Here is a 19,669-nt window from a genome sequence, read left to right as displayed (position 1 = left end):
GCTGTACAGCAGCAGCACAGCGTTACGCAGCAAATGGTCCCACTGCATCATGCAACACCATACAGTTTTGACTCCACAGAACAGCAGTTTGTATAGAGGAAGGGCTCATCTAGCCTCTGCTCTTCCAACTGACTACTTTCCTTCTGGCAAAGGTAGGCTTCAATCCAAACACCAAGGAGGATCCCAAATCATACAGTGCCAAGGGAATAGACAGAGCCTTAAAGGCTACAGATTTTATTCAGGTCTAGCACTGAAAAGCAGGCTCCTGTAAAGCTCTCCTCTGCTGCTGATCCACAAAACACCAGATATGATGTTCTGATACCTTTTCGGTTTTAAATAAAGAGCTCATGCCAGCTGCAGGAAAAACTTACCTGCACACCACTCTGGAATAACATAAAAACCCAACCTCTTACTGTCCTAGCAGTGTAATTCACTGGAGACTCCTAGGTTTATAGATCACCCGTGGCTCTAACAAAGCATTACTGATAACTTGATCTGGCACACAGCACTCCTGTGGCAGATGCTTATCTTAAAAATGAAAAACACTTGCATGATAGCTAACAGCCTGCCATGTGGCTCTCCCAAATCCTTCTCAAAAATATGAATAACTTCCACTCCCTGCTCTCAGTATTGCTGTCCCCCGAATACCATTCCCAGTAAAACCACAAGCAAAGCAGGTCCCCCAACCCGAGCCCCACAGCAACTCACAAAGGGTTAGCACAGCTACATTAACTCAGCTGGAAAGGATTTTTGTCACCTTGCCTCTTTCCTCGCCTCTTCTGCTGTTTCAAAAATAGCTCTGGCTTGTTTGCTGTACCGCTTATGTCAGTCTGATTTTACGCCTGAGTGGATGTATACAGACAAGTTCGTAGCCCATTAAACACTGACTACCCAGACCTGTACATACATGCACAGTCACACAAACACAAAGCACACCCTCCTCCCTCAGAGGCCATGCTGAAAAGCTGCTTGTTTTCAGAGGCTTTGCGCTGTATTAAGTATGTTTATAGCACGCCTCAAATAGGGGCTAGAAAACCGACAGTCTTCTCTGAGGTTTTAAAAAAGGGAAAAAAAAAAAAAAAAAAAAAGGGCAAAACAGCTCTAACAGCCACCCCTCTTAAAGTTGTAAGTAAAGACCTTCCCTGTAATGAAAAGGCTTTGAAATGGAAATGCATTTATCAAGTGACCTAAGGTCATTTGGATGCATGCTGTTCAATGTTTCTGTCCAATAAAGCCCCCCCCCCCCCCCCCCGAGGTTTTGAAAATCATTATCCACAATTGCCAGGAAGTGAAAGGATTTAGGTAGGTGCAGAAATACAGAAATTCTGGAACTACTGCTAAAGAAAATTACAGGTAACGTCCTGAAATCCAAGAAGTCCTTCGAATGAGATTTTTCCTACTAGCACTTTTTATTCACTAGGTTTTACTGAATAGCTTTTCTTTTTACTATAAATCAACTTGTATTTCCCTAATCCCAGATTAATTCCATTCAAATCTGGTATCCTTCCCAAACACAGTAATCTAAAGATCAGCATCCTTTACCATAGCTCTACCTTCAAGACCCAGCTCATCAGCTGTGAGTTAACTAATACATTTTTTGATGTATCTTGCTCAGCATGCCATGACTCAGGAATATTGGTTATCATGAATTTCAGATTTCCATAAGGAAATGCAGCACAAAGCAATTTTGTTTGTTCCTATATAAAATCCAATATGCATTAACTATTTAATAATAAATAATAATAAATTAGTTCCTACTGACATTTCTTTACTACATGCTCCCCAATTCCTTATCTGCTAAAAATTTGAAATTTAAGAGGAGAAAAAAAATAACATTTCCAGCAGTCACTGTAGCATGAATACAAGATTAAAAAGATGACCCTCTTGGGCACTGTATCTCTTTTACTATGAGTCTTTGCATGTACATGTAATTATAATGTGTATATTAACAGGAAAGAGCATTCAAACAAAAGCTCAACTATTAGCATATTAATAAAGCATATGAAAATTAGTTATTAATTTACTTCTGAGGACATCTTCTATTTCAACAACAGTCCAACACATCAGACATGCAAAGAACTGGAACAGACCAGCTGGGGAACGGTAGGGTCCAATCACATAGGTCTTCATTGCCAACATCAGTAACGAATGGGTAAAAGTCAATTACGCCTTGGGGCAGAGAGGTAAAATACATTACTGCCCAGCATCTCTACCAAGTATATGGTCCTGACCTCCTGATTTTTTTTCCTCCCTTTATCTGAGGCATCCCTTCTCCGACAGGCTTAGTACTAGCAATTCCTCTTGGCTTTCTGCTTTAAGTACAAATATCTTTTCTACTATTAAGACCAGTATTACACTTAGAAATAAGCTTTTAAGAAAATATGGAAATTAAACTTTGTCTTCTTACCCATCCTCCTTGTTGAATGATATAGTCTGCAGAGTAGTCTTCTAGATATGTCACCCCAAAGTTCACAAGTGCACTCAGTGGTTCCTGGCCTCTTCTGGTTAGCTCCATAAGGAATTGCTGTAGCAGAACCAGGGGTACCAAGACCTTTAAAAAAATATGAGTAAATACAGAAAGCCTTATCAATACTATTGTGTAGGTAAAATGAAGAACTCATGTGGTCTATGGAAAAGGTCTGAATCTACAAGTTCAGAGATATCAAAGACTATACATTTCGTTTTTATAAAGACAAGAGGCAGAAATACAATACAAAACAGTAAGAAGTCTGACAAGCAAAACACCACAGTGTAACTTGGGAGTTTCACAGAACAGGACTGCAGTCGTTTCTTGAGCCCCATGTTTCCCCAACATGAGATTCAGGTAAAGAAGCACAATGGGTCCAGAAGTTACTACTCCAGAAGTAACAAAATGCAACATTATGAGTAGTTTGATGGGATATGCATCAAAAATGTATTCCAACAGCAAACTCATGTACATTTTTTAAATAGATGCACTGTGCTAGACAGTCTCTTTAGAAGTTCATGCTCTGCTTTCAGACAGGACAGAAGCAAATAACTTGGGCTTAATGGGCTATAATAAATAGGGTTACATCAGGTCGGTGAGCAATCACTAGTGGGGTTCCACAGGGCTCCATTTTAGGATCAGTTCTCTTTCATGTTTTATAAGTGAATTGGACACAGGACTAAAATACACACTAAGTTTGCAGATGATACTAAATTAGGAGGAGCTGTTGAATTCCTTGAGGGTAGAAAGGCCTTGCAGAGAGATCTTGATAGATTAGAGTGCTGGGCAATCACCAGTCCTGTGCAATTTTATCAAGAGCAAGCACTGGATTTTGCACCTGGGACAGGGTAATACTGCATCCATACAGACTTGGGGATGAGGGGCTGGAGAGCAGCCCCATGGAAAGGGATCTGGGAGTCCTGGCTGACAGCAGCTTTGAACACAAGTCAGCAGCGTGCTATGGCAGCCAAAAGGGCCAACCGCATCCTGGGGTGCACCAGGCACAGCATTGCTAGTTGGTCAAGGGAAGGGGCAGCCTCACCTTGAGTACAATTTATAGTCTGGAGCGCCACAATGTAAGAAAGGCAAACTATTAGAGAGTGCCCAAAGAAGGGCTCCATGGGTGGTGAGAGTCTAGAGGGCAAGATGTATGAGGAGCGGCTGAGGTCCCTGGGTTTGCTCAGCCCAGAGCAGAGCAGGCCGAGGGGAGGCCTCATGGCGGCCTGCAGCTCCCTCACGAGGGGAGCGGAGGGGCAGGCGCTGAGCTCTGCTCTCTGGGGACAGCGACAGGACCCGAGGGAACGGCATGGAGCTGGGACAGGGGAGGGTCAGGCTGGGGGTTAGGGAAAGGTTCTGCACCCAGAGGGTGGTCGGGCACTGGGACAGGCTCCCCAGGGCACCGCTCATGGCACCGAGCCTGCCAGAGCTCAAGAAGCATTTGGATAATGCTCTCAGACATAGGGTCTGGTTTTTGGGTGGTCTTGTGTGGGGGCCAGGAGTCGGACTTCATGATCCTTGTGGATCCCTTCCAACTCTATATGATCTATTATTCTATATGAACTCCCCACAGCAGCATAACATTACAGGCATGGCTAAAGTGATAAACACATACCCCTCTCTACGTTTAAGCTCTCTCTCATGTGCCAAATTTACCATGTACTGAATTCCCTGCCTCTGTTCCTACTCCTATTTCTCCTTCCAACTTTTTAACTGAATGTTCAGCCTTAACCCAAATGTGAATTGCTCTGGAAAACACAGTAATCTGGGAACTCACCTCCTTTATATAACATATAGTTCTAGACACTTCCTTCTGAAATTATGGTTTTGTTTGCCTAAACAACATGCAGTTGAACTTTTAAACTCTAAATTTATTCTCCTAGAGCAAGCAAGTGGCCCTCTGGGCAATGTTTATATGCAGTACTTTGCCAAGTTCAGGAAAAACTGGTATGAATTAGCATTAGAAAAAAAACTATTATAACACAAGACAAAAATAACTATTAATTTTACTGCATCTAGTTTGTGACAACTACATTGCACTTCTCTGTAAATGCTGAAAAAGGTCATTAGAACACTGTGCAAATCAGACCACTGTTTCCTGCCCACACAAGGTAGATACAGGTTAATACTATAGCTCTTTTTGAACTCTAAATGCCTCCTTTCTTTCCCAGTCTTCTCCTCCTTCAGCCTGATCTTTTCTGTAAGTATCCTCTCTTACTATTCCCAAAAATCACACCTTAGGAAGCACAGCTGGAGGAAAAAGCATAGGAAAAGCAGGCTGGGTTTGAAATTTGTACTAAATCCATGGTGAAGTCAGACTTGGACCACTAAGAACAGACAGGGCCTTAAAAATTCCAGCAGTCTGATAAATTTAAAATGTTCTAGTTGATTAAAAACAGATTAAAAAACAGTCCAATACTATGAAAAACAGGTTATATTACTGTTCTTCTGGGAACAACAGCAAACACTTCATTCACTTAACCAGAAATGAGATGGTGCTTGAATTTTAAAGCCTTGTGGGTTTTTTTTGAGTTTATTGTAATTAATCTCAACCCAGAAGCAGAAAAGATGCAAACTCACAGTTACATGCACAGGCATAAGGAACAGGTCAAGGTGATATAAGTGTCATAAGAAATTGCAGTTCTTATGGATTAAAGAAAAAAAATATGTCAAGACTTATGTATCTTTCAGATGCTTTGAACACACCTACATAATTCTACAACAAGGTGAACATTTCCATCTCAAAATATTTGACATTTACTTTAAGATCAAGGGAGAAGAAACAAAGGCAAGAAATAAGCTGCTTAAGAAATGAAGGGAATTCATATTATTGCCTTCTTCCTTTGCCAATTTAAACATCGAACCCATCTGCTCCTCCCAAATTTCGCATGTCTTGCTGGTCCCTTACTCTTAAGGCCTAATTCAGATGCTGACATTCAGTTCTACACAGACCAACAAACAGCCTGGTTTTCCTTTCCCACTGAAATTACAGACTTCTACCTTTGAAATCAGTAGGAGCAGGACCAGGCTTGCACAAAACTATCCCAAATTCATGAAAGAAAACAAATTCACAGTACTTCCATTAAGGCTAACAACAACTTTTTGTACTTAAGTGTAACTACGTGCATGGTGATAAGATTTAAACTGGACCTAAGTAAAAATACAACCTTAAAAATTCAAAGTAACTGCAATTCATTCCACCATTGCTCACAGAAAGGAGTAAGAGGGACCCTTTTTACTTTGACCAAAGAAAACAAATACAGTATCAAGAAGGGCATGACAGAAAATTGTTGATGGGAGAAAACTTCTAAGGAATAATTAAAATAAAAATATTTTATGATCAGAATATTTCTGGTTGTTAATATGAAATATTTCTGCCAGTTATTCTATTGCAATCCCATACTACAATATTACAATTTTGAAGAAAGATCTTGAAGATGTATATATTTTTTTTTAACTCTGAAGTTATATTGAAAGTAATTGCCATTTCTGTGTATCTTTTTACATTTCAACACAAAAATTCACTTAATTCTTCACATGATTAGTTCTTACATTAGTTCTTTGTTTTACTGCCCTTTAGATCCCATTAATCAGTAAAAAAGGAACGTTAAGATAACTACTAAGATAACTATTAAGATAACCTACCAGTTCAGTTGACTCTAAATATCAGTGTTTGTTATCCTTTTATCTGATGCATGATAGTGGGATTATGTACTTTTGGAGTATTTACATAATTTTCAATTTTAAGCAAAGCATAAAAAACAATGAAGTATTTTGTTACCAGATTTTAAAATATATTACAAAAATAAAATCCTGTTTAAGCTTGAGATGTTTTTAATTTGGTTTTGTTTAAAGAGAGCTTTATCCTTTTCTTTACAGGATCCATCATAGCTATTATTCTCACATCACAATTTCTGAGAAACACATGAAATATTTTTTTTCCTTTACTGAGAACCAGCACTTCAAATATCTATGGGTAAACTTTGCTTCTGTGGGATGTCAGTGGAAGAACTGATGTTCCTTTGCATTTGTTTACTTAGCAATACTTTCTTATTCACATGAACATTGATGTTTTAGTGACAGAAAACATTCTTTTACATTCCATCCCTCATAAGTTAATCACATCTCTTCAGCAGTTCAAACATACCACTGCACTCTAGAAAAGGTCTAAATTTTTAAATGGAGAAAATACCTGCTACGTTTAGAAGCGTCTTCGTTCTGCTTATGCTTGCATAATGAACAGGTTCTGTGAAAACTGGTGTGACTAAAAAATCAACACCTTGCCAACTGTAAAACAGATAGATCAAGCCTTTGTCCACATTCACTTGCAACCAGCTAACTTCACTATTTTAATTCAATACCTACCCTGAATTGTATGCTTACCCATGTCTCACATACACCTAACTTCAAGCAAGATTTACAAAGACTGCTTTGAGTCCGCTTTGTGCCACAGAAGTACTGTACCATGAGGGGATCAGTGCAGCTCTCTGAGCTCATCTCATTAAATATATTATATAGGTGGAGCTTTTATATATACACATATATAATATATACTTATATATACATATACACACACAAGATGGATCTGATAACTTGTCAAATGTGAAATCAGAGTAGAAAAACAGTTCATTCTGACTTGGGCTCCTCACCAATGTCTTGGTTGCTGAAAGGGACCGTGGAACTTGCCCTTCAACAGCAAGGACTCAGAAATTTAAAGTGAGATCTTATATATTAGTTTATAGGATTCTAAAAGTAAGAAGAACATCTTGCTGCATGAGGTTGCATGAGGTGCCACTACTGAGCACAAGAGATGCAGCTTACCTGAAATTAAAAATATATTTAATCTGTTAGATTTAGTAATTTTATTTCTTCTAGTCTGGATCAAATCACAAGCCTTGATCACAGATGTACCGGCCAAAAGTCTGTCTGTGGGAAAGCACTTCTATATTTTTAACCCTTCACGTCTGACAATTGTTGTGTCTTTTCAATTTCTGCTCCACCCCAGCAATTAAGGATGTGTGATGGCCAAAGCACATAACAGGGAGTGATTTACTCTTCTGTTTAGCTAGCTCAGCTTGTTGTATGTTTTCTTAACTTACACAGTCATCAAAGGACCTAAGCTTCAATTCAGCAATGCTTCTCATTAGAGGAATGGAAAGTCTTCCTTCATCATTCTTAGCAAACTGACAAAACCAAATTCAGGAAGAGATTTTTATGGAAAATCTGAGGAAGTGTCAAGAAACTAACCTGTTAAAGAGCTATCTACGCAGTATTGTACTTCTTGCTTTCTCTTGGGTTTTTCATTATAAAATACATTTAACAAATTTAACTGATAAGTATATTTAACAAGGAAAACACTTTATTTATTGTAAACTACTATTCTTATTAATTTGTCTTTCCCCTCTTAAAGTAGTCACACCATGGGCATATCTTCACTGCTTCCCACAGTCCTTTGTTCTTACAGAAACGTATCAGTAGATTTGCAGGAGCAGACAAGTCTTCTGATAGTCAATTTAAATATAAATCCTTCATGAACCTGAGGCCAGCATGGTCTCATTTTGCTGCATGTCTGCTAATTAGACCTAACACTGTATGTCTATTTATAGCTACTTTTAAAAATTATTGTACAAACAGCTTCTTCTTAGAGTGAAAATTAAGTTAGACTGAGGTTGGAGGAGAGATACCTAAATCTCTTTTGTTATAAAATATGATGCTGGTTACGACGATAAAGGAATTTAAAAGGAAATGAAACCAACACAAATTTGTATTCCATCTCCTCAAAACAAGTATTATTAAAGGAACTGCTAGGCATTCCTGAAGTATCAAGCTACCACAAAGACAATATAAATGGATGCTGTATTATTATACAAAAATTCCATTCTGTTTTGCTTGTGGACTAAAAGTTTTGTAGCAACAAGTGTTACGGGGAAGTAAAAATGATAGCAAAGACAATGTCTGATCGATGTTCTCAATCAAAAGCTAATGGGGACCAAAACCCATTAATCACAGAGGTTGCACAAATGTAGCAGCAATGGAGGAATCATAAAACTCTCAATATGGATGATCGATCTACCCAGTGCTATAGCTGCAACAGCTATGTACCAACACCACATGGAGATGCAGTAAAGAATAAATCTCCATCCATCTCCCCCTGGCCATCTGAGCCATAAAGTCTAGTTTTATGCTCATTTATAGTTTTCACCAACTGAAAAGAAAAACATACAATCTTAAAGAACCTTCTTGATAATCAGATTTCATGGTTGTTTAAGCTAAAACGCTATGAGTCACAATACAATAAACCGAAAGCAAACACACCAATTATAATTGACATAGCCATGGGCAGTAACTTGTCAAGAAACATTAACAAACTGCTTTAAAAGTGCCCCACACCCTTGCTTAGATGATCAGTTTCTGAAGTATGCAAGGAAATCTAGTTAAGGAGATGAAATATTTCTTTTAAAAATATAAAATAGGAAAAAAATACTTTAAGACTAAATTTTAAATACTCTATTTATGGTTAAATTTGCAAATATTTCATTATTTTCCTGATGCACACTGAACCTGTCAGAGAATGATTAAGATTACAAATTTGAATGGTTAATGAAAGATTAATTTTGCAGGCATTAATTCTACTTATTTTACATTAAAACTATTACAAGACCATTCACTTACAAATTTGCATGCTGCTCTACAATGAAGCTTCATACCATTTGAGACAACTACTCCTGAAACCAGGTATGCACACCCTCCTCATGTTTTCTGAGCAACTAATGCAAGAGATATCAAAGTGAAAGTCACTTATTTGGTACCTTGTTCCATCCACTGGCATGAGCAGCTGTCTCTTGTGTGCGCTCTCGATATTCTTGGTATGTCACTGGCCTGCAGAAGTTAAATCAACACTGAAAGTTATAAAAGGAAACAAAAGAACAAGAATAAAATAAAACTCTCAGTTTCCAGAGAACAAAATATTTTCACATATATTAAAGCAAATAATTTTCAAGAGCAAATAAGACTCGTATTTCAGGGCATAAAACACCATCACCAGACAGGGGAAGGAAGATACCACCTTCTCCCAGGTACACAGTTTCAAATAATCAGTTAGGTGAATTTTATAAGAATTTAATAGTCTACGAATTGAAGGACGTTAGAAAAGTTGGTTCTCTGACATGCAGACAATATTTCTGATCTCTTGCACATCATTTTTTATAATCCAAGACTTTGAAGATAAAAAAATCACTACAAAATTCAACTGGAGGTCAATGCAGGGTAAGTTTTTTATAAACAGTACAGGCTACGAACCAGCAACACATGCTTAACAGCGTTAACATTAGTTTAAAGCTCAAGCTTCTAGTTGCAAGAAAGAGTACATTTGATCAAAAAAATATTTTTATTTTAGTTGACATTTCAACAAGATTTCCAATTTTAGAATTATCACATCTCTACTTCTGAGTTCAGATGATAAAATTCCTCTCTTCGATATTCTTTCTTCCAAGATCTAATAATATCTTACAGTCAGTAAGAATAAAGACTTTCTGACAAGTGACAACAGAAAATACACCCTTTGAAAAGCAGTTGTCCCGAAGCCAGACCATGATAGCAAACAAATTTAGACTTTGGCTTAAGGGAGAAAGTGGTAGCTGGTGCTGGACAGAAGAAACTATAACTGCTTATTGAACTTTAAGAATCTGTCACAATTTAGTAGACTTGCCATACTGTAACACAATATACTTGTCTATGTGCACGTAAGAGGAGAAGAAAATATCAAATATAAGCAATATAAGTATTGTGCCAAATAACAGTACTGTAGGAAACAAGAGTGAAAGAACAGAATTAAAGCACACTGAGGGAAATAAAATTTTGACTTGTCATTTTAAGAGCATTCTCTTAACTCCTTTGGAATGCAAATCCAAATGAATCAGTAGGATGAGAAGAGCAACAACAGCTGGAGGAAGGATATTATCAAGAGATTAAACAGCAGTTCTGCTTCATCTTATAAAAAGGCATGCATGTCACATTTACATGTATACACACAAACACATAAATACATACACACACAAACACACAGAATGACAAAGTTTTCCTATAGAAAATAAAAGAAATCTAGAACATCAGCCATAATCACTTCATTTTCAAAGGCCTAGTCTCAGGAACTCTCCAAAGAGATCAACCTAGAATGCACCAATACCTACAAGGGGCAATACCCTGTTATCTACAATATATAAGACCTTAAAATTTTAAATACTGTTATTTGAATTTATTACTTTAGAGACACAAAACAGAGAGGTTGCAAGGCTTACTGCTGATTTTCCAACTTGTTGCCAGTATGTTTTTTTCAGTGTGCAGTAAGGTATTTTTCAAACCCTTCTCTCTTTATAAGATACTAAGTACAAGTTTTTAAGGTCACATGGGACAAATGCCTGGCTTGTAAAGGCAGATAAGCTTCTGTCTCTTTTGGAGGAACATCTTTTTCCACTTAGGGAGAAATCTGTACCCTACATAGTATTTTCTGTGGTTACATAATTTTTAGTCTACACAACACTGAACTTACTATTTGACCCTATGAAATCTGCATATAGAAGCAGACAGTATATGTATTTATTTCTGAAAGCTAAATGGTGAATTGGCAAACTATTTTTCCTGTGGATAACTCATAGAAGAGACAACTGTCTCCATCTGTCTGGCCAGACGTTATACAGGACCTTTGATATCCAATCCAGGTTGGAGTTAGTCAGTCTTACATAAAAACAGTCATACTAAGTCAACAACCGTTATAGTTTCTATAAGAAGACAAGTTCATTATGGAATCATAGGATCACAAAATGGCTGAGGCTGGAAAGGACCTCAGGAGGTCATCTGGTCCAACCTCCCTGCTCAAGGTGTATCTCCTGTAACAGGTTGCCCAGGACCATGCCCAGGCAGCTTTTGATTATCTCCAAGGACAGATGCTCCACATACTCTCTGGGAAACCTGTTCCATTGCTCAGTCACCCCAACAAGAAAAAAGTGCTTCCTGATGTACAGGAGAAATGACTTCCACATTCATAATCCCTCAGAAGTCTACCATAAAGGGTATTACCTTCTTGAGAATGTGAGATGCCTCTTCAAAGCCTGCATGGAATGCTTAAGCCCGATCTATGAGATCAGTTATTTTTGCTAGATGCTGATATCTAGGCTTACAGCGATTCTCACCTTCCTTAGAGCCATATTTATTAAACCAACCCACAAAACATAGATTCAGATTGCTATTTACTAATGCTGTCTTCATAACTACATGTATAAGTATCCATAAAGTAGCATTTTGCAACTCAAGCTCTCTAACATACACTTTGGAGGTCATTCATAAAGACCAGAAGTCACTCCACTAAAATCAGCCTAGTCATTCATATTAGAAAAACAAGCAACCAATGCAATTTTACAAATTTACCAAAGGCATTAATTGAGACACTAGCATGCCAAGTACTGTGTGCTATTTAAACAATAAGCTTAAACTGGAAAGATAGCTCTTAATGCACCAAGGTTAGTCCAGGGAGCTACATTTACTTCAGATGTGTGTCCTGAATGGTGGCCATAAAGTATTTACCTACCTTCCTTTCAGGGAAACTCTTCCACTCATCTTGGGTCAAACAATAATCAAACCTCTAGCTCTGCTCTTAGCTGTTAGGTAAGACAAGCTAATTTGTCCACAGCACAGCATTCATTTAGTTGGCAATGGCAATTGGCAGCTCTCAACTGCTAGCTTCACCAGCAACTCAAACTACTTAAACGAGTCTCATAAGTTCAACGATAAAAGCATAGAAACCTTTCAGAATTTACATTTGTTCAAACAGAATAGCACAAAGAATTATTCACGCATCACAACACAAAACAAGAAGCCAAACAGATAAAGGGATACCGAAAAAGAAAGAAATGCAAGACTAAATGTAGTCCCGTCTTTAGCATTTCAGCACCAGTCACAACGCAAAACAGGAAACCCCTTCCCTTACAAAAAGGAAACGGTAACTCACTTGCTAAGCAAGATCTCCAATGCTTTGTGCAGATGCTCTTTCATTTCCTGGGATACTTTCTCCCCCAAATGAGCCAGGCAATCTTCTATTGAGCTCTCTGGATTGGCAGGACTGAACACTGGGGAAGTGTGGCAGTCAAATCCTGTAGTGGTAAATGCTGAAAGAGAAAGCATACAAAGTAAAATAAACATACATAAGAACAACAATCTCAAATTTCTCATCCCAACAGTTAAACACAATTCACGTAATGGAGGAAGGAATCAAAACTCCATAGTCAAAGTATGCTATGAACAAATTTTAGTAAAACAAGTATGTTCCAAATAAATTCAGGAAGTGGTACTTAACTACAGATGCCTTTGAGCTACATTTCCCCCTCTAGCTCACAACTTATCTCTTATCTCACAACTATATCTTAACCAGCAAGTTAGCTGATTGTGCAACTGTTCTCAATTATAGGCTAATTTTTAAGCCAACCCTGATAGAGCACCAAGAGACCCTCTTTTCTGTGGTAAAATTTGCTCATTTACGGATGTGTCTGCAGCAGTACTACAGCATCACTTTTAAAAACCATATTCTGTTCATACAACCTTTTCCTTCAATGTTTAAAATTTCAGAAAGGTCTATATGGATGAACATAAACAGATCCAGAGTTGTTCTGCTTTGTATTTCCAGTCTGAAACACCAGTCACAATGCAAAACAGGAAACACCTGTTTGCAAAGCAAAGATTATCTCCAAATTGTCCCTTGCTGTGAGTCCCATAAAAGCCACATCTATTGATCAAAGCATGTCACAAAAAATAAAACTGGTGGAAGTGAGAAATCTGAGGGTTAAAGTCCACACTATCCTGAACACTGGCTGCTTGAGTATGTTTCCACTTCTGTCATCAACTGGAGCAGCTTTAAGGCCTGCCTACATTTCATTATTTATAGTAGCCTATTAAATGCAGTTCAATTGTTTGCTTTGGCTAGACTCCACCACTCTACACCATCACATTTAACTATTTTACTCCATGTGACAATGCGTAGAAATGCTAGCTGGGGCGAGGAGGGGAGAAGATATTCAACCCACCCAAATATATCTGTAACTAGAGTACCTGCTACAAATTAACCACTATTATATGGCATCGAAATTCTCAAGTGAAATGGAAAAATCTGAACAGCACCTTCCAAGATCTCTTCATCAAGACGTTTTAGCTCCTCCTCAATTTCTATTTTAATCTTCTCCAAAGCCTCTTTCTCTGAAGCATATTGTGCCATAGGCTGTTGAATCCCTAAAAGAAATCAAAGAAATGTAGTATTTCAAATAAGGTAGATAATGTAACACACAATTTAAACATTAACTGTAAAGGAATTCAAGGTGAATATTTTATTTCAGAAAGCAACATGAAATGTGATCCCTTAAGCACATTTATTATAGAAGTTTTATTATATGAAACCAGAAACACAAAATTCTAGGCCTGTTGAAGATAGAATACGTGCTTTAAATGCTAATATTAGAAAAGGTCAGAACACCTAACAGCTTTAAAAACAAATTCATCTTAAATTTAAGAACAAAATCAAACAACGGGTACTTAAACAAGCAAGCATTAAAACTAATGCACTCGTTATCAAACTACTTCAAAGCAAAAGTAGATGTCTTCAGAACTTACAATACCCAACCTTAAGATAGGCATAAGGTTTATTTTAGTAGTAAATTACAAAGTTTATATTGATCTCTGCAAAATCTACAGAAATACTCAGAGTAGCTACATCAACAAAGTGTCCTGAAATCTATTAACTGTGCATCATTGTATTGTTTGTGGGGAGCCTACAGGCCACAATTAAACCACTTAAGACAGGGTTCACGAGTGACAGCAGAGACAAAGGACGCCACAATTGTCAGCCAGCTGTCAATTCTCATTTCCTAATCAAGTCATTTAAGAATATGAAATGGCTGCATATTCCCAGAAGAACACGTGCTGTGGTTTGGGATCAGCAATACACCTTCTGTGTGCTGACTGTAGGAATCTCGTCACAAGAAATTGTTTCAGCCATATCACTCAGGATTATCTCAATCGTTTTCATTATCACATTGTAGAAAAAAGGAGATATAGAACCATCTCCAAACATGGAAAGGTGTTTAAAGCATTTGAATCTTTAAGGTAATGCCTCCTGTATGTCAACCTTTCCAATACAAGGCAGTATGGCAAGTTACTCAGCTGCTTTCTAGAACAGATACTGGTGCAAAGGCTAGATGACTGGGACAGTTCCAGCTCTGAACTCTCGCTATTAGTTGATTTTTCTTTGGGTTTGCTCATCTTCAGTGTTTGCCTGGGTTTCTTCATCAGCTTTCAAGCATGTCTTTAAATACTTTTCTTAAAGTACATGACAAGAACTGTTCCACTAATTGCTCTCATTTTCACTACATATCACTAAGTCAATAGCCTACCACTGAAATTTTCTTCTTTCTTTCTTTCAATTTCTTAAAATGTTCTCTTTAGAGCTAAAACAGAACTCTGTTATATCGACATGTATATAGCAATGAGTTTTGCATCAACTTACTCCTTAAATACATGAATAAAATTGGCCACAGAACTTCCCTTTGCTAATCTCCTTCTGGCCATTTCCTTCCCTAAGTTTTGGGCCGATTATCAGTCCTTGCTAGCCCTGCTCTTTGCTGCTTTCAACAGTATCAGTGACTTGGTTACCCCAAACACAGTTTCTTGGCTCTCTTACTTCTGAATTCATTTGGGGGACTTCACATTCTCTCATGTCTGTGACTTAAACACCATCTCCTGACTAAGTTTCCGGTAACATTGCTCACCACCACTTTTCCTCACCCAACCACTGACAAGTCTCAAACTTACCTAACCCTTTCTACACCTACAACAACTGCCTGGAGCTCTACCTGGACATGTAGACACCATTCCACTGTACACTGAACCATAATTTTGTGCTATATGAACAACTGCCTGTTTTCTTTGATTCATCTCTCTTTAAATCCACTTAAATTCACTGTAGGCATTGTATCACCTTCCCCTTTTCTCCACAATGGGCACACAGTGTGTGAAACCCATGACAGCAATAATACTTGTTACCACACAACACCACTAGTTTTCACATCAGTGAAGTCTAGCTTGCAAGGTCACCTACATTTGAAAAACAAGTTAAAAATCCACAGAATCAACCCACCAGATGTGTACTAATGCTTACACATGCAATGTTCTCTCTAACAGAGATTTGAGACAGACTCCTGCTAACCAACACACGGGTCAGTGTAAAATGCTTACATTTAACTGAGCAGTTTAAAGGAACAACAGATAGCAGTTAAATTCCATTTTCCTTAACCACACAATTATATCATCATCACCACATGCAGAATAACTTTAGCTTCTGAAATCCCCTCCTGAACAGTCTGTCACTGAACCATAATTCCAGAGGGGAGCAAAGTGTTCATCTTTTTGGTTGACAAACAGACACTTACAGCGCCTTGTCAATCCCCTTAAGGCTGCCTCTTTGAAGGACCCTACCACAGCTTCACAGCCAGGTGCAACAAGTATATGCGAGCACTAACTCTTACTTTAACCTGCACTTCACCCTGTATATGAAAGGAACGAAGGTATTCAGAAGAGTTCCCGTTCTCACAGGACTGATGTGACGATGATCACACATGACAAGCTGTCATACTTGATAATAAATCACCCAGAAAATGGAAGGAAGAGAAATTCCATTGCTACCAGCATACAAAAGAGCTGTTTAGATAATCAGTGCTGCAGTCAACGGTTTCCATCTCGTAACACCCACAACTTTGCAGCAGCTGCTGATTCCAATAGCACCTGACTATTCAGACGTGCCAAAACATCAAAAACCTACCCCTCGTGGATGAGTGACTTTGCACTGTTTGTTCCCCTAATTATTGGACTTGAATTTGCTGTATCTCCTGTATGTTGACCCCTGGCAGCAAAAATTGCACCCAGTATTGGGAGAATAGTGTATTCCAAGAGCAAAGTTCTTAAGTGGGCAGTATCTCTCTCCTCCTTTATACATCTTCAAAGTCTGTTGGCAAACAGGTAGAAGAAAACAGTAAAAATAGCTTCTGGTAGATAAAATCATACGTTCATTCTTTAATATTGCAAATGTCTGCACCAGAAATGGTACTTGTAAGACAGACAAATGCTGAAGGCTTTCCTATGCTGAAGATACAGGTTTGCCCATTAAAAGCTTTTCCTAAACTGACTCTGAAAGGCCCCTTCCCAACCCAAAGACACAAAATTCTGTGACATGTTCTTACAATAATTTAATGTGTTCTACTCTCTGTTTATGGGAAAAGTGTTCTGTTTTGCACAATTTTATTTTGTTAGGATTTGGTTGTTCAGGTACATGGAGGTAACCTGCAAAGTAAGGGAAAATGTCTTCTGAAAGTCCACCAAGCAACAGATGGGACCACTGACGATCAGACACTGTTAGCAGCACTAAACGAATGTAGTTAGTACTTTAGTAAAACTCCGCCATTAGGGCCCCTCCAGGTCAGTTCCAATTCAAGACTGACCTGTTCCCCAACCTTCAGCCTCAGAGGAGGGATGGGAAGCCATGCATCACTTGGAGAGCCACCACACCCTAATCGACAGTGTTTGTGTTGCACTAAATCTAACAAGAGACAACAGGAGCTACAGTGAAAGACTGTAATAAGACTGTAGTGGTGTTTGCCTTTTTTTTTTTTTTTTTGTATTTTATGCCTGCAATTGTAATGTACCACTATCTCCATTCTCAAATTTTTCCTGATGTTTCTACATCAACTTCTGTATGGTACACATTCAATTAAAAATGTATTTTCAGCATGGCCCCAGTGTCTCTCCAATATCTCACACTTTTTAAAATGACAAGAAAAAATACAATTTCTGCAGTCACTGAGAAGTGACAAAAATGTAAGAAATCTCTTTATAAATGTAAAAATTATATAAATTATATTTAGTATTAATTATAAATGTATTCACTTTTTTCTTTTTAAGGAAAAAATTTCCATTACCCCTGCAAGCTCCAGAATCCAGGCTGCCATACACAGATGTAGCCCTTGATTTTAAAAGGTGTTTTAAAGCATCCCTTTGTAAGCCATAGGAAGGCTTTGCTTTAAAGAAATTGAAAGAGTTCAAAAACAGGAAGAACCAACAAGAGACAAGACATTGCCAGCTAGCAGTCTCTTTTCCTTGTGGAGAGTGAGGGGGCTTAATTCACATTCCTATCAGGACTAGCTCTTTCTTGTCCAGTTCCCACTCCAAGATCTCCCTTTCCTTGCCTGATCTGAGGAAATAGCTCCTTCATAGCCATAAATTGGATTGCTCCCACATACAATGTGTGGTTTTTCAAACTGTGACTTTTTTCCTGAAGATGGAAAATTCTGCAACAACAGCTACCCCACCCATTACGAGCAAACCATATAAAAGAGGTAAACATGTTACTATGTTTGGGATGGCCAGCAAAGAGTCCTGAGCTCACCTAAAACGCACAAATCCTGACCATCTCTGCATACAACAGTTCTGGAAAAATAACAAAGCATCTCTTTGCAACCTAATGGGTAACCAAGAACTTCTACACATTTTAAACGATTACACTCATCTGTTGCCTCAGACTGAATGAACTTGCACAGATGATATCTTATGTTCGTTACATCAGATTTCTCTGACCAATTTTTGTTACTTACCCATCAGAAAATCAACCAAAGAGGAACAGAGTTTACTGGTAATGTACTTCGCTTTAAATAAGCTGAACTGGGTACTATGCAGAATCACTGTTCTGCCAAAACTAGTATACGAGTAATCTCTAAATCTATTCCTCAGTTAAGTGTGTGAGAAAAATCTCAAATAATTTTCTTCAGACAGGATCTTCTGTGAAGCTATTTTATTCGCGATTGCAATGGCGGGCGTCCTGTCAATCAGGAGTGCGTTTTAGTAAACACATCATAACCTTTTATTCCCTATTACCCGACGCCTGATCACCTCCCCTGTTTCCTCACTGGCTGAGTGCTACAGGTTCACAAACTACTCGATGATCCTCTATACCATATATGTACAATTGTTCTTTTTTTTCAACCCTTTCATTTCTCCTTTCTTATGTTTTGAGAACTTGTGATCTTTGTTTTACTGTTCGCACACTCCTCATCCTCTTCTCCTCAAGCTTCTACCTTATTTTGGAGCAGTGAGGCCTTCTACTGCCCATTTATCTACTTAGCATCTCTCCTCATTATGCCTACACAACTACCTTGGAATACAGAAAAATAATTCTCTGCTGCAAAAACACAGCTTTGTTTCTCACAATTCCCCCCTCTTCTTTTCTTACACCTATTATTTTTGCACCTCTTCACATACCGCACTCTTGAGTTTTTCCAACATTAAGGTGCAATATTCCTCTTCGGATATCACGGGGGATGACAGATATACAATGCCATTATTATGACAATACCAACAAATAGTTGTTTGAGCCAATTCTATTCAGGTAACCACAACGTTAGTTTCTCCCAAATGTTTCTAAATCCCCAGAAACTGGGGATTTGACCTACTCTATGAGGATCTTGTTTTTTGTTTGTTTGTTTGTTTTGTTTTCCCCAAATATTTTTGAGATCAGTCAAATTTGTCCCATTTGATCTACACATACACAGCAAGTAGTAATAATTACAGTGCACGCTCCTCCTTATGAGGTTATTAATAAATCTAATACTAATACTAATTCACACACCATTCATTTATTTTGCCCCCCCGGTTTACTAATTTTTCAAGTATCTACATAAAGCAGAATTAATTTTCATTTTCAAAGTAGTAAATCTCAATGAAGTCAGTTGGATATTAGAAAATATTTAGAAAATAGATTAAATATTGATGTTATTTATTAAATTAATTAGTAAATATTAATAAAGTATTAATAATAGATAATATTAATAACATAATAGATAAGAAAGAGCAGTCAGGCACCGGAACAGGTTGCCCAGGGAGGTGGTAGAGTCACCGTCCCTGGAGGTGTTCAAGGTTGGACGTGGTGCTTGGGGACATGGGTTAGTGGGTGACATTGGTGGTAGGGGAGTGGTTGGACCAGATGATCCTGGAGGTGCTTTCCGACCTTAATGTTTCTGTGATTCTATGTTACACTCATGAGAGGCTAGAGCCTGAGCTGGAAAACGTTGTGTGGAACACGGGAGGTGCAGGGCAGTCCCTGTGGTCAAGGGGTGCCTTTCT

General features: G+C 38.1%; 1 protein-coding gene across 1 annotated transcript in view; it reads right to left on the bottom strand.

The window, feature by feature from the left end:
* The window catches only part of BCL2L13 (BCL2 like 13), a 41,506-nt gene that overhangs the window by 12,180 nt on the left and 9,657 nt on the right, over positions 1 to 19,669 (bottom strand). The window contains exons 3-6 of the mRNA XM_035346345.1: positions 13,631 to 13,738; positions 12,468 to 12,624; positions 9,274 to 9,343; positions 2,408 to 2,551 (exon numbers count right to left, since the gene is read on the bottom strand). Coding sequence (XP_035202236.1) covers positions 2,408 to 2,551; positions 9,274 to 9,343; positions 12,468 to 12,624; positions 13,631 to 13,738 — 479 coding nt within the window. The remainder of the gene's footprint in view (positions 1 to 2,407; positions 2,552 to 9,273; positions 9,344 to 12,467; positions 12,625 to 13,630; positions 13,739 to 19,669) is intronic.

Source organism: Oxyura jamaicensis, chromosome 1 (assembly GCF_011077185.1).
Source record: "Oxyura jamaicensis isolate SHBP4307 breed ruddy duck chromosome 1, BPBGC_Ojam_1.0, whole genome shotgun sequence".
Taxonomy (NCBI): domain Eukaryota; kingdom Metazoa; phylum Chordata; class Aves; order Anseriformes; family Anatidae; genus Oxyura; species Oxyura jamaicensis.
The sequence above is the reverse complement of the archived record's forward strand: the minus strand, read 5'-3'. Positions and strand labels throughout refer to the sequence as shown.